At 33.5% G+C, this 26035-nt stretch overlaps 1 protein-coding gene across 1 annotated transcript; it reads left to right on the top strand.

Moving 5' to 3' along the window:
- LOC114335829 (uncharacterized) lies at positions 1-25786 on the top strand. Its single transcript, XM_028286120.2, has 2 exons — positions 1-289; positions 24676-25786. Exons 1-2 carry the CDS (start codon positions 253-255, stop codon positions 25626-25628), a joined length of 990 nt encoding a protein of 329 aa, XP_028141921.1. The 5' UTR covers positions 1-252; the 3' UTR covers positions 25629-25786.
- The last annotated feature ends 249 nt before the right edge of the window (positions 25787-26035 follow it).

The raw sequence follows: 26035 nt of genomic DNA on the forward strand, positions 1-26035 counted from the left end.
CGCCAAAGAGTGCGCCCACACCCCCCTTCCTCCTATTTGGGGCCGCACAACTGAAAACATTCACTGCAGCGACCAGAACAGAAAGCACGTCCTCTTGTTTGCCGTCAGTTGTTCATTAAATCTACTACGAGTTGGTTGTACGACTTTTCGCAGTAGTTCAAAACACACGCGCTTTTTGATTCAATTGTAAATTTTCAGTTTTTTGTGACATTTTATGTGCTGTGATATATCATCATTTAGTTTTATGGGATTATGACGAATGGTGATTGTTTTGATTTGTCTATCAACGGTTAGTATCTACATTTTTTTCCTTATTTAAAATTTTGACTCCAAACTTGTAGTAAAGTTACTAAGTTACAAACAAGTTAGTTGCTATAATATTAGGGCTTGTCAAATGTGTAACAATTTAACGAAAGTGTATGAAAAGTCTTGTAAGAAATAGGACTCATAATTTTTTATTTGAAATTTTTGCCTCCGTATATGGCTTTAAAAAAAGCATTAAACTGTAGAGAATGTAGTTTTTGCCTCTGGTTTTTCTGAGCTCTAAGCTGTAATAGCCAGTGGTGTCATGGCAAAATTAGCAGTGCCGGAACGCAGTACCGGAAGCGAAACGCACTGCTAATTTTTGTTTCTATCTGTCTATCTAATCAGCCCTAAACATCCATCATTGGATATAGGCCTCCCCTTCCTTCTTCCATGCCTCTCTATCTTGGGTAATTTGCATCCATTTTGATCCAGTGTGTTTCTTCAGGTCATCTGACCATCGCATCTGTGGCCTTCCCTTTTTCGTTTGTGGTTCCATGGTCTCCAATGTATCGTCTTAGTCCATCTTTTATCCTTCTGCCGTAGGGTATGTCCGGCGAACTTCCATTTAAGCTTTGCTACTTGGGTAGAGACGTCTTTCACTTTTGTTTTGTTACGGATCCATTCGTTTCTTTTCTTGTCTGATAATTTAATGTTCAGCATTTGTCTTTCCATGGCTCTTTCTGTCTTTGCTATTTTTTCCATAATTCTCTTTTGTAAACGTCCAGGTCTGAGAGCCATATATTAAAACGGAGTATACATTGATTGAAGACTTTTGTTTTTAGGTATTGCGGGTATTTTCTGTTCTTTAGAATGACAGTTTTCCAAATGATGCCCAGGCCAATCTTATTATTCTCTTTATTTCTTCGGTCTGATTTTCTTTATTTAATCTAGTGATATGTCCTAGATATACATATTATATATTCTTTTACTTGTTCTATTCTTGTTTGTGCCACTGTAATTACTAGTTGTTCTTGTTGATTGGTCATGGTTTTTGTTTTACTGTAATTCATCTTCAGTCCTATCTTTGTCGATTCTCTATCTAGTTTTTCCATCATTCTTTGTAATTCTTCACTTCTTTCTGCTATTAATACAATATCATCAGCATATCGTAAGTGATTCAGATATTGCCCGTTTATGTTTATACCCAAACCATCCCAGTGCAGTTGTTTGAACACATCTTCTAGCGCTTGGTTGAATAGCTTGGGCGAGATGGTATCTCCTTGTTTTACTCCTCGGTTTATTTTAATAGGCTCCGTTTGTTTCATTAGCTTAATAGTTGTTGTTGCCTTATTATATAATATATTTGTATTTACTGAATATTGTATAGCGGGATATGATATTCGTTAGCTTTTTCGATTAATATCTTCATCGTTAAAAGGTGGCCACTTGTACTGAAGCTCTTTCTAAATCCAGCTTGTTCTCTTGCCTGGTATCCATCTAATTTAGTTGTTAATCTGTTTGTTAATATTTTGGTTAATAGTTTGTACATCACATTTAGTAAAGTTATGGGTCTGTAATTCTTTAGATCCTTTTTATCTCCTTTCTTAAATAGTAACAATGTTACTGCTTCGTTCCAAGTGTTGGGTATTTGTTTTGTCATTAATATTTTATTCATAAGTGTGTACAAAACTTCTCTAGTTGTTTTCCCACCATTTTTTAGCATTTCTACAGTTATCCCGTCTTTTCCTGGCGATTTATCCCTTTACAAAACCTAAATTCTCTATTTATTTTTTTTTCTTTTCTTAACCAGTGCCGGAACGGCGTTCCCGCACCATGACACCACTGGTAATAGCTCATTAGATATTTGTTGCAGCATCATCATCATCAATCAGCCCTGATTTATCCATTGTTGAACATAGGTCTCCTCCAGATATTTCCATCTTCTGTTCTGCACTTCTGCTATCCAATGCATCATCATCATCTCATTATCAACAACATCTATTCCATCCTTCGTCGGAAGCTTCCTTTAGTATGTAAGCCCCCCTTAGTCCATTCATATATGTTTGCTGTTTTTTGCATCCATTCGCTTGATGTCATCAGTCCATCTTGTTTGAGATCTGCCTCTACTTCTTTTGCTTGCCCACTTGTCCTTGGTCGCCATTCGAGAATTCGCTTTGTCCAACGTCCAACGGTTGTCTTCCATTCTTCCTATGTGTCCCGCCCAATGCAGCATCTCTCTCTTGTAGTTTCCCCATTACTGAGCATCGTGATTTCTTCCAATATTCCTAACCATTGGTCTCTATCTTCAGCTGCTCTAAGAGCTTCGCAGAATGAGTTTCCAGCTGAATTCTTAATTTGGTCGGACCATCTAGTGGTGATGGTCCGACCATCACCTCTAGATGGTCTCTCATGATCATGACTCTCGATCTTCTCCCCAGAACGTTTCTAGAAATGGTCACACGTACTCACACAAGTTTTGACAAATCTACATGAATTTTTAGCATAAAAAATACTTCAAATCAGTTTTGATAGTGTAACTTCTTTTGATTTTTTCTTGAAGTTCTTTTCTATATCATCATTCATGGCTGGCATGTATAGTATAATGATTTCAAATATCACATTTATTTAGCAGTATTTAAGTGTCTTCTTTACATAATTGAAATGTATGTACCTATAGAATATATAAGATAACAATGACATAGAACCAAAATATCACAATTTTAATAATACATATACCTAATTAACAGTGTAAAAATCTCGTTGTTATTGAAACCTTAATATGAATAACACTTCATGTGTTCAATATCTGCTTCTATGTTTTGTGCACCGGTTCTTGTTAGAGTCCAACTACTCAAACTACACCTTGGTATTTACTTTCTCAGTTTTTTGTTGCTCTTCAAATACATACATGTGCAGGGGGCTATCATTATTATTCAAATGCAAATAATCTACAAAATAAATATCTTCGAGTGCTGATAATATGTCAACTGATACTGATGACTGATAACGTCAACAAGAATTCTTGAATTTAAGAAACATCGTATTTGGGACATGTATCATATATTGAGATACTAGATACTCCATTATCGAATACTGCAACTGCAACTGATTTTTAAAGGAACAAATAGATCGTCAAGGTGCAGTAAGAAAATAAATTTCTTCTGAAAATATTCTGACCAAATTTCAATCGTATTAGAACCTTGCAAAAGAATCAATAACTCTACTAAAATTTATTCAAAACAAAAATTAAACAATATTACTAATATAAAGTTATAAGTACCTAATATTGACAAAAAACAGATATAATGCTGTAACTGAAATTGCTATTTAAGAAAACAGCTACATAAACTAGGCAAGGTGAATGAAGCATGTTGCATAAAATGAGGCAGGAATTTATTGGTCAACTGAGGTTTGTACCAGAAGAGATCCTAAAACTACCAATAAGGAAACTGTCGTCCTTGGTTGAGGCCACAGGACTTATTATTGCAGTTTAATGCAATAAACGAGGTATTTCTCTTTCAAATCTGGTAGGTATTCTTACGACAGAATTTTTGAGCATTGAGCATAGTTATTTTTTAGAGCAGCAACTTCAGAAATAAAAATGTGTCCATAGTCCACAGACTGCACAGTCCAAGGTAGAAGAATTTTTTAGTTTTTTCTTTTATGCCAAACAAAAGTTAGGTTGTACTCATGGTCTGTTGGTTCTCCCGTGGACAAATCTAGCTTTAAACTAAAGTATCTTTCCAATGACGATACAGCTCAAATGATCCTTAGGCTCCTCCAACCTTGCCGGTTCCGCACTGATCTTCGTCCACTTCCAGGTAGCGTTCGCTACCACTTCATTTTCCCACCTTTTCCGTGGCCTTACTTTTGGTCTTGCGCCCCTGCCTTTAGAGCAGCAACTTCAAAAATAAAAATGGCCATTGTGTCCACAGACTTGGCACCCCGAGATAGAAGAATTTTTTACTTTTTTGTTTTTTATCTCTCTCCTCTCTCGTCAGTCGTTTCCTCATTGATGAGTGTCGTGATTCCCTATAATACGAGCAACTATCTCTTTCCATCGGCTTCTGTCCTGAGCTTCCCTCATGGATTCAGACAATGTTTTTCCACTGGCTTTCTGTACTTGATCCGTCCATCGAGTAGGTGAGCGACCTCTACTTCTGCGCCCTTCAACGTTTCCCGAAATTATAAGTCTCCCAAGATTATCATCACTTCTTCTTGCAATATGGCCGAAAAATTTTAAGACGGTGGAGAGGCAAATAGAGGAAAGTCGAGTCTGAATATTAAGCTCTTGGAGGATTGAGTGATTTGTTCTGTGTTCCGTCCATGAGATCCGAAGCATTCTTCTCCAGCACCACATTTCAAAGGCGTCAATCCTTTTTCTGTCGTCCGAATTCATTGTCCATGTTTCGGATCCGTAATTAAATAAGTATGGGAAAAATTAAGGCACGTACTAATCTTATTTTGGTGTTCTTCTATACGGAGTAGAAACGTGGACATTGAAGGCGGAAACTCTATCGAAACTTCAAGCTTTTGAGTTATGGTTGTACAGAAGGATTCTGAAGATACCATGGACAGACAAAGTCACCAATGAAGAAGTACTACGGAGGATGAACACAACCGCAGATTTAACCAACATCGTGAAGGGCCGTAATCTGCAGTACTTGGGGCATATAATGAGAAATCAAGACAGATACGAGCTACTCCAGTGCATTTTACAAGGTAAAATTGAAGGAAAAAGGGCCCCAGGATGAAGAAGAATATCCTGGCTTGCTAACCTGAGAGCATGGTATAGAAAGACCTCAACACAACTATTCCGTATAGCAACTAACAAAGTCATCATAGCCAGAATGATCGCCAACGTTCGGAACGGACAGGCACCCTAAGAAGAAGAATGTGAACAGGTTCACTTGTTTGAGAGTGTATCGGGTGCAGAGTACCAAGATTGTGGTCTGCAGCAATCACTGACTTTCCCCATGTTTGAAGGCATGAAATACAAATCGGCTTAGAACACTGATGGCAAATCGTAGGTTTGCACTGGACACGAAAGGTATTGACTCATTCTACGCTTGCTTGATAAGTGTCTCAAGTCAATTATTCGACTTTTAATAGTCGATGCCACTTCTCGCGACATCTGGCAGTTTGAAATTCTTCTTCTTATATATGGCTCAACTACACTGAAAGTATTTTTTTTCCGTATATAACATAATATTTGCCAGGGGAGTTGTTCCACACTTTGTATTTCATTTTCCTTCTATCATTAAGTCCTTTTCTGCACCTTCTAGACTAGAGCATCCATTAACAAATCGTCCTATAAATCAGGCATAATGATCCATTTCAACCCATTAGACAGTTGAGGTAAGGGATGTTGATTGTAAGATATCATGGAGTTCAAGTAGAGATGTTCTTGGATAAAACCCCTCGATAATCCCTGCTCATTAAAAAGAATAAAAGAGTAAACTGAACATATTACAGAACGGAAAAGAAGAGTGGTTGGTGAGAATCGCTTGATATGAATAACCAGTAAGACATTGAAGCGTCCCCTGTCCCTGAAAGAGGTGTAGCGATGGAAGTTAGGAACGAAAAAGAATGCTATTCTTTCTCAAGATTCGATGGAATTTTACCTAGATGAATCGACCGGTTGTGGAATGCAATCTTAGATTCCCCCTAGTCTGTTTTATTCATGTTTCGTTTATCTTGCAAATTTTAGAAGGCAGGAATTCAGGTTGGTATTACCATCTTGGTTCTAACAATAGAAGTTTCCTTCCATTTTTTTTATTAGATTCTCGGATTTGACTTCTGATACAGAATCTGATAGAAGTTCTAATTACTGTTAACGTTCAACCAGAATTAATTCAAAATTACATTGTAAAACATCGAACACTTTTTGTTAACACCATATTAAACATTTTTAAGTTTGACCTTTGAAAAATGCTCTTATCTATTCTGGGTATTTACATATCACTGGTTACTGACTGCAAGCGCCATATTTTTATTGTATGCCTAATTGACTGGGTCCGCTTCCGCCTGTTTCATTAATTAATATTCAGTATGAATTCAGAAACAATTATTAATGCTTAAATACGTTAATGAACAGACTTTGATTGTGTTTCAATGTTTGCTGTTGCCTATGATGGTGGATTCCTAAAGATGTGTTGAATAGCCAATTGGTTTCAATAAAAATGCATTTAAACTTTTTATGTGAAGCTCTTAGACAATGGAAGAAGTGCAATGAAATGGGACTACCGATAGGAGATACGATACTCTACACGCTAATTGGTTTCAATAAAAATGCATTTAAACTTTTTATGTGAAGCTCTTAGACAATGGAAGAAGTGCAATGAAATGGGACTACCGATAGGAGATACGATACTCTACCTCTACACGCTGCATTATGCAGATAACCAAATTGTAATTTGGAAGATCCTTGCAGGGCAAGGAAGATCTTGACTATATATGACAAGCAAACTAATAGAGTAGAATACCAAGAAAACACAATACCTATGCGTAGGAAGGGAAGAAACGGAGAACATAAACCTGAAACAGGAGACAGTTACAAGCTGCAATGAATATTAGTTCAGAGAAATAAGGAAAAAATATCCTGTTGGTGACACAACCCCCTCCAGGCCGAAACCAAATTTTTTGAGTAGTATGGACATCTATAATAATAACCATGTTTCCTGCAGCCGATTTTGATGATATACAATAGTTATAAACAAATGAAGATCAAAAAACGGTAAATTTTCGCTGTTTTCGTTTATTACCAAAAAGTTAAGCATTTTAAACAAATTTGAGAGTAATAAATCGCATAAAAAACTTCAATATGGCGTTAGCGGAATATGTCTATCCTTATCGGTTGCTTAGAAAATTGCAAAATAAATCATAAATTTTGAGTTTTTATAAATACATATTCATAGCTTATGTAAAAATTAACTTAGAACATTTACTTCTTATTACACGAAATGCTGAGTCTTATGGTGCTTCATTCATACCCTAAATTTCAAAGCAATTGGTCAAATAGTTTAAAAGTTATTTAATTTGTTTATCCCAAATTAATTTTTTTTTGCAACACTATAAGTCAGAAAATGATACAGTAATACTTTGGATAGTTTATGAAAGAAGATTTACACTATTAATTTAATTAAAAAAAAAATGACAAAAAATAATTCTAAATATTGCAAAATTATTTTGCAAGAACATGTGAATTAAAAAGGGGGGGGGGCTAACTTCGTCCCTAATTGTCCTTGGACAATTGTTTGTCTTTCTAAATGTGTATAAAAATTCAGTCTTTCTAAATATAAAAAAAATAATTTTTCTACGGGTAACGGTTAAAAAGTTATTCTAATTGTTTATAAGTAAGCAAAAAATCGACATGTTTTTGCAAAATAATTACACTGTTTAAAATTACTTTTTGCCATTTTTTTTTAAATTAAGTTAATAGTACAAATGTTCTTCTTTCATAAACTGTCCGAAGTATTACTGTAACCTCATAATTTTCTGACTTATAGTGTTGCAAAAAATGAATTTGGGATAAACAAATTAAATAACTTTTAACCTATTTGACCAATTGCTTTGAAATTTAAAATATAATTTAAGCACAGGAAGTCTCAGCATTCCGTGTAATAAGAATGTTCTAACTTAATATTTACATAAGTTATGAACATTTATAAAATCTCAAAATTTATGACTTATTTTGCAATTTTCTAAGTAAAAATAAGGACAGACATATTTAGCGAACGCCGTATTGAAGTTTTTTTATATGATTTATGAGTTTCTTATTCTCAAATTTGTTTAGAATGCTTCACTTTTTGTAACAGACGAAAAAAGCGAAAATTTACCCTTTTTTGATCTTTATTTGTTTATAAATATGTATATCATCAAAATCGGCTGCAGGAAACATATAGGTTATTAATATAGATGTCCATAGTCCATACTACTCAAAAAATTTGGTTTCGGCCTGGAGGGGGATGTGTCACGAGAAAAATCTTATTTCTCTGGACTATATAAATAGATGGGAATAAAACTAACTAAAAAACTAACTAACTTAGTACAGGACGAAACGAAGAAAATATTAAAGAAAGGGTAGTAAAGGGAAAACAGGTGATAGGAGCCCTGAATTGGGTACTGTTGCAAAAAATATAAGAACAGAAAATAAAAATCGAATTTACAACACAATATTAAAACCAGTGTTAATATGGAGCTGAAGTCTGGCAATTAACCAAAAAGTATGAAGATAAATTAACTGAGATGGATTTTTGGAGGTCAGCAAGAAGATCTAGACTATAGAACACATAAGAAACGATGACGTTAGACAACAAATGGAAATAAAAAGAACTATCATAGATGGCATCAAAAAACAATAGGTACAATATGGTACGGACACGTAAGACGAAAGAAGAATCCCCAAAAAAGTGTTAGAATATGGACCCCCATTTCCCACAGAAAAACGAAAACGAGGAGTTAGTTATGATATGGAAAATGTTACAATGTTTTACAAAAGGAATAACTTTAATGTAATAAACGCGTTTTGGTAAATACCTGTGTGGGTTAGGTCACTTTGCAGCTCGTAGGGTCGTATATAACTCTCTCACAATACCAAATAAAGTGTAATTTAAAAACTATTAACTGACAGCTATTGAACTTTTAACTTATTGAGAAGAAATACATATGACATTTTTATTGAGAAACATTATCCTTTTTTTGTTAACTCTACGTTTCTGAATTATTGTTAGCAGCGTATAACAAAAACAAATTAATCATTTAAAAACAAATAATGTAATTATTTATATCCTGACCAAAATTATACCTATTTAAATTGCTATATTCAATCGAAATGTGTTCTTTTTTTTAACAATAATAATTGTAAACATAGATTGATTACTGCGTACAGAATAAAGAACTAGTTAATGCAATCAACAAATATTATGCTTTTATGAGCGAATGTTCCAGCATATCTGTTAATGAAAGACAAATAGAAACAGGGTAGTTTTTCAATTAACCATAAATACGACTCTGCCCAACCTAATTGAACGGAATAGATCAAAACAAAAGTAAAAATAAAACGCACTAACAAAATTCTGACGGAGGGAAACAGTATTTTTTGCAAAATCAACCACTATGGATGTTTACAAAGTTGCTAACAGCAACAATTTTTCGAATTCCCAAACAACGCATTAATATTATATTATTAGCATTCATTCGTTCATGAAGCATTACATTATAATAACGCCGATTATACCTAACGCCATGGCGTTCAAAATCCTATTTTTGGGTGAAGTGGATTAATCCTCTGCCATTTATAGCTTGCTGTGTGTCTTTGCCGCTGTCCTGACTCTTTTCCATTTCTTTCTGTCCTTGCACTGAACTTTCCTATCTTTAACATTCATTGCTCTTATATCTTCTTCTCCATCATCCATCCATCTTCTTCCCGGCCTTCCCCTACACCTGGGCCATAGCGGTGTCGTTAGTTATCCTTCTCAATATATCTGAGTGTGAGCTTCTCTGTATATTTATGTCCTGTGGCGACACGCTTCAATTACTATTTTGCTAATTTTAATTTTTAATAACTTTTTCAAAATGAATGCATATGCGTAAAGGGCCTGTTAAATTTTAAGAAACGAAATATATCAGTATTCAGATAAAATGCCTTCTCAGCTTTTAAAACACCAGACGTTGATGGCCTGTCCAGTTTATGTATGGGAAACGCAAATTCCATAATAGATTACGGGACGATAAAGGGCCAGCCTCCTTATGTCAATAAATCAGTCTTCAACTTCTTTAAAAATCACAGAAATGTAAAAACTAATGTTTTTAGTTCATCCACAGTCCACAGGCAGTCTGACACAAACCCTCGTCCCGCAAAGAATAACAAACCCTCTTACGAGATATAAGTACGCCTTTTTAACCAAAAATAAATAAATATATTATTGTTCGTTGTCTTACACTTATTGTAATTTCATTTAATTGTTTCCGTAAACCACCATCTATTATGGAATTTGCGTTTCCCATACATAAACTGAACAGGCCATCAACATCTGGTGTTTTAAAAGCTGATAAGGCATTTTATCTGAATACTGATATATTTCGTTCCTTAAAATTTAATAGGCCCTTTATGCATATGGTTTGTGAATTTTAAAATGGGACGTATTATTTCATTTTGAAAAAGTTATTAAGAATTAAAATTAGCAAAATAGTAACTGAAGCGTGTCGCCACAGTCCTATCCATTCTAAGCGAAGAGATTTTAGGTAATTAACTGTATTTTCTCCCTTTAATTCTTCTTCAATTTCGGCATTTGTTTTCATTCTTCTTACTCCCTCTCTTAGTACATTGTGGCCCAGTATCGTTCTCATTATTGTTCTTTCAAATTTCTGAAGACTGTCTTCCGCTTTCTTGTTAATCGTTATTGTTTCTATCCCATATATGTTTATATGTAACAACAGGTCTTCCCAAGTAGCACTGAACGGGTTTATTAAGTCTTTTAAGGATGCTTTAAAACTGTAGAATAAAACTAAAATTAAAACCATTTGGTTTTTAAGTAAACCAAGGTTGCAACAAAACCGCTTTCATCATAAAAGGGCCCACTCTGAAAGAGGCCAATAAAACCAAAAATAAAAACCTTAAAACTTGGTTTTTTCTTAAGCAACTGGTTTTAAAGCTGCTGTAAAAGTGCTTTAAAACCATGTTAAAAGACACTTTAATGCGGACAGTTTTATAGCAAACTTAAAAAGGTTTCTTAAATGGAGACTTTTTATGACAATTTACCATATTAAATGATTCTTTAAACCCATATACTCCATATAGGTCAACACATTTTTACATGTGTTATGATAGGTAGGTATTTGTAACCATAAAATAATAAAAAGTACATACTCGGTTATTTCGGTCTGATAGGTAGAAAAACAGTTGCGCACCCAACTTTATTGATAATGTCAAAATTTAACAAAAATAGGTCTAAATATCAAATAACTTCCGACTTTTGGCGATTAAAAAATAAAAATAAAAAAATTTAAATCCGAAAAATATTAATTTGAAAGAAAAATAATTTTATCTACAATTTTAATTTTTTAATGTTAAAATAAATCGAATTTATGTCTTTAAGACGCTTATGTATAATTTTTATGCAAGCTTTATACTGTAATCTATCATGGCTTTCAGCATCTCCAGAAAGCAATATGGCCGAAATCCAAATAAAACTGTTTGGTCTATCGACAGAAAATTGTTAAGATCAAATGGTTTTATTTTATACGTTTCCAAGAGCATATATCCTACATAAAAGCAAGGTTGCCTTGGAATTAAAACCGTTTAGTTTTAATGCTGTTGTCAATAATGCCACTCGGTTTTAACGTGAATATAACCTAAAATCGACATATCTTCCATACTAACTGTACTTCCACTTTTTACAACACACTACACCACCACAGTATATAGAGGTTCCCTCTTTATACTGACACCACTGTGTCGCTCTAAAATAAATGGCCGACCTTTTTGGACATGAAAGAAGAGGGGATGATATAGTTTTATTGTTTCGAACAAGAAGCATAGTTTAGTTTTTACGATAACCAAATTGATTCAGTTAAGAGCGTTTGGTTTCAATATAGCCTACTAATTGCTTTTAAGAAAGCAACTTTAAAGAAAACTAAAAAAATAGTTTTAGGACATATGTTTTACTGACATAATATTCTCGAGATCAAGTAGTTTTAATAATAGGTTTTATAGTCATATTAGGAGAATCTTTGAAACTACAATAAAACTAAAAGGTAACAAACTAAAATCTAATAAAACCAAACAGTCCGGAAGTTTTTCATAAAATTGATTGGTTTTAAAGTGAACTGAGAATTTTAAAACTATAATAAGACAAATTATCTATTAAGATTAATTAGTCTTATTTGATACGCTTATTAGATACTTTAAAACTAGTGACAATTGCTTACAGTTTTAAATTTCTGTCAGTATATCTACAAGGTAGCTTTAAAACCATTATCTTCTTAGTTACCACAATAAAACCTTTATAAACCTTAAATAAAACTAAAATGTTTTTATTGTGCTACTTGGGTTATATGTATAGGTTTATCTTTGTTCTCTTAGTTAGAGTCTTGCTTCTCAGCAGATTTCTATTCGTTCCAAATGTTTTTTGCCTTTCAGAATTCTTTCCTCTGTTCTCTCTTTGCCGGGTTTTCCTATTATTCCGAAATAACTAAATGTTGATACAGTTTCAAATTTATGGTTTTTTGTTATTAGATATTTCCGAATCGTTGTGTCGTCCTTCTCGATCGTCATGTATTTTGTTTTGTGCTGGCTTATCTCTAGCCCTATTCTCTTTGGCTTCCTTATCTAGCTTTTCAACTGCTTCTATTAGTGTCCTCTTCGTCTTTGCTATGATGACTAGATCATCTGCTAATGAAACACAAATAGAAAACACTGAAAACAGGGTAATTTTATTTTTCAATGAACCATAAATACGACTCTTTCTAACCAAATTGGACGGAATAAATCAAAACAAAAGTAAAAATAAAACGCAGTAACAAAATTCTGACGGAAGGAAACAATATTTTTCGCAAAATCAACCACTATGAATCACTTCCAATGTTTACAAGTTGCTAACAGCATTTTTTCGAATTCCTTAACAACCTACACTAGCATAAACCAAAAATAATTAGAAGTCGTAACTATTTTTAGTTGGTGGAATTTGAAAAAATCACGTGAATTTCTCAGCTTTCCAGTTTCTTTTCAATACGGAGGCTTTTAATAGAATCAGTTGGCGGAATATTTTTCAGGAAAATAAACAGTGTAGTTAAAAATGGAAGTTATGATTAAAATACGGCATCGTAAAAAGTTGAATCATTTGCCAGTAGGAATTTATGTTTCTCGAACAGCTGTGGATCTCTAAACGTGTAATAATAATGTCGCAGGTAATAAAGGCATCAACAATATTACTTATAGCTTATAGCCTCCCAATATCTGGCAAAATAACGAAATATATTGTTATGAACACTTGGTTTTTATTCATTCGAAGACTATAACATATATTTTGTATATTAATAATAAATATTTATATTTTACCTCTGTACCCCATTTTCAATGCATACTCTGAAGAAATTATGAAAAGAGCTCTTGAGGGAGAAACAGCAGGAATAAAGGTAAATGGAACGCCAATTAACAACATTAGATATGCGGACGACACTATTATAATAGCAGACAACCTTAAAGACCTCCAAAAGCTAATGAACAAGATAGTTAAGTATGGAGAAGAATATGGATTATCAATAAACATCAAGAAAACTAAATTTATGAGGATATCAAAAACCCAAAATAATGATGAAAGCCTGACAATTAAAGGTAAAACTTTAGAACAAGTTGAAAACTACAACTATCTTGGCACAATAATTAATCACACAAACAATTACTCCAAAGAAATCAAAGTTCGAATAGAGAAAGCAAGAACAAACTTCAATAAAATGAGAAAGGTACTTTGTGCAAGAGAACTGAAATTAGACTTGAGAGTTCTGGCAAGGTGTTATATTTTCTCGACCCTGCTTTACGGGATAGAAGCATGGACACTTAACGCGTCGACTACTAAAAAGTTGGAAGCATTTGAACTGTGGGTGTATAGAAGAATCCTGAAGATATCATGGACCGAGCATATAACAAACAACGAAGTCATGAGAAGAGTCAACAAAAGACTGGAAATATTGGAAACCATCAAGACACGAAAGCTGCAGTATCTGGGGCATGTTATGCGTAATGAGAGATACAACATACTTCAATTGATTATACAGGGGAAAATCCAGGGCAAGAGAAGTATAGGAAGGAGAAGAATCTCATGGTTGCGTAACTTGAGGGAATGGTACGGATTCTACGGATGCACATCAACCGAACTATTCAGAGCAGCAGCATCTAAAATTAGAATTGCCATGATGATTGCCAACCTTCGTCGCGGAGATGGCACGTGAAGAAGAAGACCCCATTTTTATTGTCCTGTGGAGTGGCGCTCTTTTTTCCGTGAATTGTTGGTAAAATCACAAGGTTCGAAATAATTTTAACATACAGGTATGTACTAAAGCGTCCCCCTTTCGATGGAGCTAGGGCGCTGATACGATCAGTGCCTTGTTGGTAATTTTACTATGTAGGGGTGTATCTACGCTGTGTTAATATTTTTATCATTGAATCAATATTTGAAATCCTGAGAAAACTAATAAGCATTTTTGAAAAATTAAACGCATATTGAAAGATTACATTATTACCGAGGCCCGAAAGTCCCTTAGAATAAACAAAAAGTTTCTTTTGAATGAAATATTAATTTGATATTAAAAATGACACTCAATTTTCTCTTATTTTTCACCACTGTAACTTATTAAAATAAACATAGAAGTTTTCAGGGATTTTCGGCCCTCGGTAATAATCTTTTATTATGTTTAATTTTTTCAAAAATGAGTGCATTTAAAAAGCACTGGCCCGAAATTTTGCGCCTTTACGTTGATCATCTATTCACAAACATATTCTTCTAATAATACTACATCCAGTAAATAATGAATTTATACAGGGTGTTTCATTAATACTTGTCCATATAGTAACTGGAGAAACCTTAGCACAAAATACGAAGATCTAACCTAAAACACTATATAAAATGTGGTTCCTTACTGAGTTACAGGGTGTTTTATCTAAAAATTTAAAAACTATTTTTGCTCAGCATTTTAAAATTGTTCGACGTATCCTTTTCATACTTGGCAGGAAGTATAGGTACTGTACAAGCTAATAAATTATGTTAAACAAACGTTTATGGCTATTATCAGAGGCGTACGAAGGGGGAAAGTGAATGGTTGACCCTTTTCAAATTCTACGCCATTGGCGAAATTGCTATTTTAGTTCAATTTTTGGATTCTTCAATACTTTCTATGAAAATAATATACTCTTCATTCGTAACGATAAAGTCATTAGTTTTCGAGATATTTGAAGTTAAAAATGAAACGACACGGTTATTCTGATCAGTGTATTGCGTCGCTTCATTTTTAATTTCAGATATCTCGAAAACTAATCATTTTATCGTTACGAATGAAGAGTATATTATTTAAATAAAAACTATTGCAAAATCAAAAAATTACACTAAAATAGCAATTTCGTCAGTGGCGTAGAATTTGGGAAGGGTCAACCAGCCACTACCCCCTGTCGTACGCCTCTGGTAGTAGGTAGAAACGTTTATTTATCTTAATTTAGTAGGGTGTGCAGTACCTACACTTTATGCCACGTATGATAAGGATACGCCAAATAGTTTTAAAGTACTGGGTACAAATAATTTTTAAATTTTAATCATATGAATCATATTATCATAAATTAATCAAAATAACTGTGCCGTTTCATATTTAACTTCAAATATATCGAAAACTAATGACTTTATCGTTACCAATGAAGAGCATATTATTTACGTAGAAATTATTGTAGAATCTAAAAATGGCATTAAAATAGTATTTCTTCCAGTGGCGTAGAATTTGAGAAGGGTCAACCATTCACCATCCCCTGTCGTACGCCTCTGGTAGTAGCCAGAATCTTTTGTTTATCATAATTTAGTAGAGTGTCTATTAGTCGCACTCTCTGCCAAGTATGAAAAGGATACGTCGAGTAGTTTTAAAATGCTGAGCAAAAATAGTTTTTAAATTTGTAGATAAAACACCCTGTAACTCAGTAAGGAACCACATTTTATTTAGGTGTTTTAGGTTAAATCTTCGTATATTGTGATAAGGTTTCTCCAGTTACTCAATGGACAATTATTAATGAAACACCTTGTATATGTACTTAGGATTTTTATAGACGTATTTACGACTTTCTCAAAATAAGAAGTTAATTTCTATTCATATTGTTCTAGGATTCCTTGATGATGGCAAAGGTGTTACCTAAACTAAATTTATAATTATTGTTATTGATGATAAATATGAGATTTGCTGTTTCAATTTCGGATTTTTTAATATTTTTTTGCTTCTCTATTCAATATATTATGTGAACATAATTTGTCAATTATTATACAAACAGTAAAATTAACAGTCACAATCGTATTCGAACTAATATCCTGTTTCCATATGGCCAATACAAGTGGTCGATTGATGATAATACGATAATTTATATCAGATAAAGTTTACTGCTAACCATCTGTTCTTGAATAATGCATTTTGTTTTCATTTTTATCAGAAACTGCTTTGTACATCTTGTGAACAACAAATTCATGTTATTTTATAAATTTACACTTTTCCATAGGTTGATGATGCCATCTAGGGAGCATGAATTGTGTTTTTTTTTTACGTTTATTACTTAAATCTCTATTAAAAGTTCACGTTTTTCATTATGAATCATCATAGCCAAACAGTATTGTTTATCAATTTACCAAATTACCATGTTTACCCAACACACAATTTAGTGAAATAGAAATTACATTTTTTACGTTTGTTTCGGCGTTTCAATTTCTTCAATTTCAATTCTTCTTCTTCTTAAGGTGCCTTCTCCATTACTGAATGTTGGTTGTAACTACAGCAAATTGCTCTCTACATTGAGCTGTTCTTAGTATCGAATGTGTGTCCATGCCAATCCAGTCTCTTACATTCTTCAGCCAGGAGCATTTTCTTCTTCCTGGGCCTCTTCTTCCTGGGCCTCTTCTTCCTCTCTGTAATTAAGAAGGAGCGATCCAAACTAGATGTTATCATTAAGAGTAACATAGATTTTGTATAGCAGTATCTACGTTGTAAGCTGCTGCTAAACCTATGAAGGCAACCCCCCTTTTTCTTCGAAACCCTCCTTAGATTATTAGCTTTCACTGGTTAGGGAATAGTAGTGTACATTTTCAAAAAGTGCAAAAAAGAGTCAAAAAATTCAAAAGTCTGTCGTTTTGTTTTTTTTTTGTAAAAATGTAGTACTTATGACCATCGCCAATTCGATACAGAATATGAAACCATTTATTCTTTGCTCTCAAATAATTCGTTTCTAAGAAATGAGGACACACCAAAAAACTGAACGAGTGAGCAGCCATTTGAGCCGCAATTTAAAAAAAATTGCAAGTTTTTTAATGTATGTACCGGGTGTCCCAATAAGAATGGCTCTCGGCCATATCTCAGGAAACGTTTATAGTAAAGCTTTGAAATAAAAAATTTTATAACAAAAGTTACCTCAGGAAAAGCCCGGAAAATATTTTCATAATTGTGGGTCCACCGCTAGAGGGCGTAATTGAATATCAAAAATTAAAAAATCTAAATTTTACAAAATTTTCCTAATGAAGGGGTACTGGAAATCCGATCATCGTATTCTTCATAAAATTCTGCGTATATTTGATCTCACAAGTTTAAGTCTACCTTTGCAAATAAGAGGTGGGGGTGAGTGGGAACCTTGTTATGAAAAAAGGGGCTGTAAATCAGGTCCTGCTAAATCAAATTTTGCAAACTGGGTCTTGTTGAAGACAGATCTTTTTCGTTAATGTAAAAGTTATAATTTCGAACCAGCCTATTAAGTAATAAGTCAGCTGGGAGCTGGGAGGCGTTATTTAATTTTTTTTCAGAAATCTAGCTTTCTTTGGAAAATATTAAATACAAGTATGCCTTTTTAATCCTACATTATAAAGTTAGATTAAATTAGCAATAGAATAGCGAAAACCGCATGTCGATACCTTTTTTCTATCTCAAGATATCTTAAGAAACGTGTAAATTTTAAACATAACTGTTGCTGTCACCGGTAAACTAAGTTAATGAAAACTACTGTGCTATGGAAAAAACAAAGAAATATTTTCCAGATGTCAACGTATAAAAATATAATTAATTAAAACAACAATATAAAGACAAACAACACTATAAAATATAACAGAGCAATAAAAACAACTACATACTTAGTGACGACCTAAATATTCAAATTATTGTCCATAATTTTTGAAGCAAGCATTTACAATACTAATACACTACTCGAGAAAACATTATCCAGAGAATACGAAAGCATTTCAAGAGCAGAAATTGAGACCGCTGTTCAATCTGAAAGAGTAAATTCTTGCAACGAAAATGATTTGCAAAAATTTGAACATTTATGTCGTCACTAGCACTAAATAGCTATTTTTATTTTTTTGTTGTTTTAATTAATAGGGCTTTTCAACGCTTCTCATTTGTTTCGAGCCTCTGTCATATGTCGTATAATCCGTGATAATATTAATAGGTATACGAGATATGACCGAGGCTCGAAACAAATGAGAAGCGTTGAAAAGCCCTATTATATACGTTGACATCTGGAAAATGTTTCTTTGTTTTTATCATAGCACATTACTTTTTCTTAACTTCGTTTACCGGTGACAGTAGTTATGTTTTTAAAATTACACGTTTCGTATGATATCTCGAGATAGAAAAAAGGTATCGACATGCGGTTTTCGCTATTCCATTGCTAATTTCATCTAATTTTATAATGTAGGTTTAAAAATGCATACTTGTATTTAATATTTTCCAAAGAAAACTAGATTTCTGAAAAAAATTAAATAACGCCTTATAGCTGGCATATTACTTAGTAGGTTGGTTCGAAATCATAACTCTTACATTGACGAAAAAGATCTGTTTTCAACAAGACCAAATTTGCAAGATTTGATTTAACAGAACCGGACTCACAGCCATTTTTTCATAACAAGGTTTCCACTCACCCCCACCTCTTATTTGCAAAGGTAGACCTAAACTTGCGAAATCAAATATGCGCAGAATTATATGAAAAATACGATGACCGGATTTCCAATGCCTCTTCATTAGGAAAATTTTGATTTTTTAATTTTTGATATTCAATTACGCCCTCTGGCGGTGGACCCACAATTATGAAAATAATTTCCAGGCTTTTCCTGAGGCAACTTTTGTTATAAAATTTTTTATTTCAAAGCTCTACTATAAACGGTTCCTGAAATATGGCCGAGAGTCATTCTTATTGGGACACCCGGTACATACTTTCATCTGTAAAAATTTGATTTTGAAAGATCTTTTGCACTGTATAACTAAATTTATCGAAAAAACACGTTTTTTGAGATACCTGGTATGTTTGCTGCCACACGCTTAGTTTAAATACTTTAAATTCCTTCATACCTATTTTAATAATCAAGGTATCAATTCCATTAGCATTTTATTTACAAAGAGAAGAAATGATATTTTTAGCGGTAATTCGGTATATCTGAAACGATTCTTATGAAATTAAACAGTTAAAATTTATTTTTAAACACACCATCTCTTTGCGCCGTGTATTTACTTACCTAGACTTCTAAAATAGATTTCATTCAAGATGCTAATACATAAATAAGCGTAGCATTATGGTTTATTAGCGGATGTTTTGATGTAGCAAATGTTGTTACGATGAAAGGCTTTGCAAACTCACGTAGAGAACCGGGTACATGTGGGTTGGCAGTTTATCAAAGAATATCAATACATAATCGGGTGCTGTTCATTCATGGACGAATAAGTTTCAGGAACTTGTTTTTCTTACAAAAACAGATTCTTTTCTTAATTGGTATCCATCTTGGAAAGCTCTGTTTTGACACGTTATTGACCAGCCGTAAATTTCACAAATTCACTTCTTCTTTGAGTACTGCTTTCATGACCATTTGCCGATAGAGTTCTCGATCTTGCGCGGCATGTAACAATAATTCATCTGCTAATAAACCAGTCCATTGACCAAGGTTTGGGAGTCATGAATATTTCTTCCTACAAATTTCTCTTCTTCCTTGGGTCTTTCCTTTAAGTATTAACTGCAGGATCTAGTATCTGCTACCTCTCATTATCTATCTAATCTTATTATCTATCTACCATCTCATTTGGGACCTTCCTCTGCTTCGTTTATATTCCCACGGTCTCCAATTTATAAGAATTTTGCTCTATCTGTCTTGTTTTTGTCTTATATTGTGTCCGGCAAATCTCCATTTCAATTTTGCAACTTCTTGTCTAACATCCCTAACTTTGGTTTTCTCTCTTATCCACTCGTTTCTTTTTTATCCATTAGTCTTATGTGCAACATTTGCCTTTCCATTGCTCTTTGCGTTATGATTTTGTCCATGTTTGCATTTGTAAACGTCCACGTTTGGGAACCATAAGTGAGAACAGGGAGTACGCATTGATTTTATACCTTGGTCTTAAGATGTTGTGGATATCTTTTGTTTTTAAGGATGTAGCTTAGTTTGCCAAATGCCGCTCATGCTAGTCTAACTTAACTCGTCTTTTGATCTCTGCTGTTTGGTTTTCCTTGTTAAGTTTTATAATCTGACGCAGATGTATATAATCGATTATATATATTATACCTCTCATTATATGCCCTAGATTCTAGATATTCAAGTTTTCTCATTTATATCATCTTCGTTAAGTCACCTTCGCCTTTACCTATTCTGTTTAAGATTTATATGTGTGAAATGCGTTGAATCCATGATATTTTGGTTATTCTAGGATATGACTACATGTCCAAGGCTTCTAATTTGTTCATCATGTTAGCCTTCATGGATCAGGTTTCACATCCATATATACATGGTAATAGAGGATACACATAAAATTTTAGGAACTTGATTCTTAGTTGTAAGTTCAGCTCAGAATTGCACGGTATAGATCTAAGTTGCATAAATGTTCCTCTTGCAATTTCTATAGTTTTAATTTCTTCATCAGGATTCAGTGTCTGGTTTATCCAACATCCTAGATATTTAAAATGGTTAACTTTTATAATCGACTTATTTTTAACAATTAGTTGTATAGGGCCAACGTACAGCCAAGTTGTATATAGATGCAATTTTCATTGTAAGGCAACTGATGGAAAAATACAGGAATAAAGAGACCAACGCTCATATGGTATTCATTGATCTTGAGAAAGCATACGATAGAGTTCCTCGAGAGATTCTGTGCACCAAGGCTCGGTGCTTAGTCCTTATTTATTCTCATTGATTTTGGACCAGATAACAGCGAAACTACAGGGTAGCATTCCATGGTGCCTAATGTATGCTGATGATGTAGTGTTAACAGGAAATAGTGAAAGAGACTTAGAACAAAAACTGGAACAGTGGAGACAAGCTCTGGAGGAAAAAGGTTTAAAACTTAGTAGGACAAAAACAGAGTATGTATTTGGAATGTTCATTTAAAGATGGAGTTACTACAAATAAAATGGTATCTTTGGATGGTGAAATTATTGTGAAAAGCAATAGTTTTAAGTACCTAGGATCGGTATTACAGAGTAATGGAGAAATAAATGGAGATGCATTCAGTATAATTAGGGCTGGATGGATGAAGTGGAAAGAAGCTAGTGGTGTGTTGTGTGACAGAAAAGTTCCAATGAAGCTGAAGGGAAAATTCTATAAAACAGCCATAAGACCGGCTATGATGTACGGAACTGAATGTTGGGCAGTGAAAAAGAAAGAGGAACAACGAATTCATGTGGTGGAAATGAGAATGCTTAGATGGATGAGTGGAGTGACAAAGAAGGATAAAATTAGAAATGAGTATACTGGGGAAAGTCTAGGTGTGGCACCAATTGATGCCAAAATGAGAGAGCATATGTTAAGATGGTTTGGTCATGTTCAACGTCGAGACGTTAATCACCCAATACGAAGAATAGCTTAAGTGCAGATTCCTGGAAGGAGTAGGAGAGGAAGACCAAAGAAGACCTGGAGGGAGACGATAAGGCAGGACATGTTGGTAAAGGGGATTAACATTGATATGGCCCAATATAGAATTGTGTGGAGAAATGCAATTAGGGAACCCGACCCCGCATAGGGATAAGGGATAGGCATAAATAACCCAACGACTTGTTTACCAACCACAAGTAACTTTGTCTTTGATAGTTATTGGAGCATTCTGTAGTGACTCGATCTATAAGGAATTGAAGAACTTCGATACTTTCAGCCATGATCGCTGTGTCACTTGCATAATATCTGATATTGTTAATAGTTTCTCCTCCAATTCGAACTCCACATTACCCTTCCAAAGCTTCGTTAAATTCACTTCTAGACCAGCCTATTTTTTGTTATTGTTTTGTATTTTTTTTGACAAAACAATCGTTATTAAAGGAATACATATTTAACAAAAATAAACTTAAGACTAAGTTTTCAATCTAATAGCACATAGAACAACACCAAAAATATTACTCTACATCCCACCAGACTGAAAACAATGGGAACCTTCTCTGGTTACACCTCCGAGGCTTCTACAATTTGCAAGCCATAACGGATGCTGAGACTAAGGAAGATGAGGGAATTTTACAATTTATAATTCACGTCCCGTCTGCTCAGCGCGGTTAAGTTCCAACGAGAATGGTTCCCTTCGTACTCCAATCAGAGTAAACATGTAAATTAAAAATGAATAACCACTTTCAATTTTGTTGCAACACGATTGAACTAGAATATGATGCGGCTGGCACGAATGGTTACTATTCAGTTTTGAAAAATAAACTAATTTAGGAGAATCAGAATCGTCGCTTCAGTAATAACTCCCGATTATTTGTAGTTCTTCAGATCGAAAAGCAATAAAATTTGAAATTGGAAGATGAGATAATAGACTAGCGATGTATGATATCGAATGTCATTTTTTGAACATTCGCGGATACGAATGCGAATATTTGCTACATACCGACATTCGCGAATGCGGATGCGAATATTCAGTTTAAAAAAAATTTCTATTTTTGTAATGTTTTCTAAATTTATAATGAGAAGTTAATTGATATTTAGTGTAAATCAAACTGAATCTTAAGCTTACATAATACCAAATAATAAAATAAAGTGAAGGTTGATAATGTGATTATACGAGGTTAAGTTACCTTTTCTTAATAAAAAAAAGATGATAAGAAGTGGATAGATCTTGATTTGATTAACCTAATGTTATCTTCAAATTATTTTTTGAAGATATTCTTCTTTAGGCGCGATTCGATTGAGGGTAAAATTGTACATAAATCTGCGCGCCTGCGCAAACAGTATGTACACAGATAGTATCTAGTTCATTGCTAATCTTTCAAGATAGGTATGTATGTATCTGTAACCGTGCAAATAAGTCATTAAAATAATATATTAGTGTTTTTAGGAAATGTATTATGCATTTATTATAATTCTTGTGTTTTTGGATTTGTGTTTCTCTGTAGTAAAATAATAAAATATTATGTAAGCATAACATTTTTACACTATATGTCGCCGTGTTGTGTAATTATATCCGAAACTTACATGTCAATTACAAGGACCTCGCTGGACTAGTTGGTAATGCGTTAGCTCTGAGATTGGAATGACGCGGGTTCAAATCCTGGGCGATTTATATATATTTTTTTATTTTTGGTTGTTTTAATAAAAATTTTTTGAAAGTGGTAGATAAGAAAGTTAGTTTGATTTTTAAATAAAATACAAATAACCTGTTAAGTATATTTACTTCGTTTAAATTACCTATTATATAATAGAAGAATATCTTCTTACGTGCGTACAAAGTACACACACATTCTTTTTTCCAATATTCATATTCTCAAATATTAGCACAAATTTCGCGAATGCTAATACGAATGCGAATATGCAAAAATATGCGAATATTCGCAAATGCGAATGTGCATACATATAATATTCGTTACATCACTATAATAGACCAGTAAAGAAAAAAAACTGCTGCAAAAATCGTTTTTTGAAAATGGATTTTGAAGCTTCTAATACTAATAGGTACCTATATGAGGAATAGCTGATGACAAATTCTTGAAGACAGCTTTTTTGTTTGCTTTGTTTTTTAAACAATTTTTTAAACAATTATTGGAAAAATGGTTCAGATAAAAAACTTGTAGATCTTGAAAGTTTTTAAATTTGCGAATTTCTAAATTAAGATACATAAATAATTTACCAAGATAATTACAAAAGAAAATCCTTATTTTTGCAGTAACTTATAAATGTTAATAACTTTGTTTTTGCATAATGATATGTAATATTATCATTAATCTGATCTGATTTGTGATTTGTCCATTGTTAACAATGCCTCCTCCAGACATTTTTCCATGTATTCCATCTCCTTTTTTGCTTTGTAAGACGTTCGATAATGTTTCCACTTTGGTTCGTGTACGACCTTTCTCGTTTCTTAGTCTGTTTCTTAAGCTTATTCCAAGCATTTATCTCTCCATTTTACGTTGTGTCCTTCTCAATTTATCCTCTAAAACGTCAAACATGTCCATAAATAAGTTTTTCCTAAATAGTAAAGAAATAAGGCAACTTTTATTAAATTAGAGGGAAGGAGAAATAAGCATAAATTTATGGTATCTCTTGTAAATAACCTTTTCTTAACAGTATCTGTCAGGTTGTGGACATACCGTTAATATTCTTTTTGTTCAACCTGTTAATTAATAATTTATTGTTTTTTACTACGTTTATACTCTTTAGTCCCGTTGCTGTATTTATCATGATCTTTTTAATAATCGAATAAATAATATCTATAAGTTAACTAATCAATTTTTCTTTGTTACAGATCTCAAAATGGCTGTCCCTTCCGAAGACATGGGCTTCTGTTCGAGCGAAGACTATTTGGAGCACGAAATCCACTCCCCTACTGACAGCTCAGAAGATAGTGTTGAAGTCAAAGTATCAGCAATATCTTTGTCTAATAAGAGAAAACGGATAGATCCAAGAAAGACACCGGAAACATTTACCGGGCCTTTAAAAAAGAGAATGTGCCTCAAAGTTAAAGCTGAGATAAATGATAGCCATCCCTTCAGACCTTGGAGTCCCTCTCCTAAGAAGGTAGAGGAACCAGTTACTGTTAAAAATGAGACTGTGGTTAATATTAAGAAACAAGAACCAATTAGCTTCCAGTTACCGAAAATTGAGTGCCAGCGACGATTGGAGGAAAAGGTGGAACCCAAGTTTGCGCCTTACTTTAGACCACCTTCCCCAGTTAACTTCTATCAACAGTCTGAACCTGTGCCATTAATAAAAAAGAGAGAGGAAGTTCCTAACAACGAAGACATACGTGTTCCTATCCATCCTCAGATCCAGAGTCTTTCTACCGCAGAAACAGAGAGGTTAATCTTACAATCATCCGAATTATTTCCTACCTTGCAAAGTTCCATTCCTGGTACCAGTAGAAAATCTTCCGAGATGCCTCGCAGGGAGCAACGAAACTACAAAAACATGACACGAGAGAGGAGGATCGAAGCTAATGCTAGAGAAAGGACTAGAGTGCATACAATTAGTGCCGCGTTTGATACGTTGAGGAGGTCGATACCTTCTTTTTCTCATAATCAAAAACTATCAAAGTTATCTGTTTTAAGGATAGCTTGCTCTTATATAATGACTTTGTCTTCCATTGTAAACGATGAAAGTGATGAAAGTGAACCTTCCACCTCTGAATGTGTTGATTTGGTTACTAGAACCATTCAAAGAGAAGGTAAACTTAGAAAAAAGAAAGATGATAATGACTGAGTTATAATTTTTATTATTCTTTTGAGTTCCTAAATTTTTGAATCTATTCCAGATTTTTATTCATGTAAGCTGCCAAATTACATTTGTACTTATATAATTGTACATAAGTTTTTACAACGATATTTATTTGATTATTTAATAAGAGAACATTATTTTTATTACATGTTTTTTATTTCAAGAAAATTTCCCGATGTACCTATTATTTAGGTAGAACTAACTTTATATCCAACTATAACTATATAACTTTATATCCAAAAATAGGCAAAGGAAACAAAAGATACCGAAAGAAAGGATATAAAGAAATACGAAAGGTATCAAAAATATCTTATCCTTTGACATGGGTCTCCGAAGACACACAAGTCACACTTTCATTACATACTTCTCACCGGATAATGAAATTAGATCAA

Source organism: Diabrotica virgifera, chromosome 4 (genome assembly GCF_917563875.1).
Source record: "Diabrotica virgifera virgifera chromosome 4, PGI_DIABVI_V3a".
NCBI classification, from domain to species: domain Eukaryota; kingdom Metazoa; phylum Arthropoda; class Insecta; order Coleoptera; family Chrysomelidae; genus Diabrotica; species Diabrotica virgifera.

What these genes read in the sequence shown, in the direction of transcription:
- LOC114335829 (XM_028286120.2), top strand. Translation starts at nt 253, where the DNA reads ATGACGAATGGTGATTGTTTTGATTTGTCTATCAACG. An exon ending in TTTTGATTTGTCTATCAACG is followed by an intron (nt 290 to 24,675) that starts GTTAGTATCTAC and finishes TCTTTGTTACAG; the next exon opens with ATCTCAAAATGGCTGTCCCT.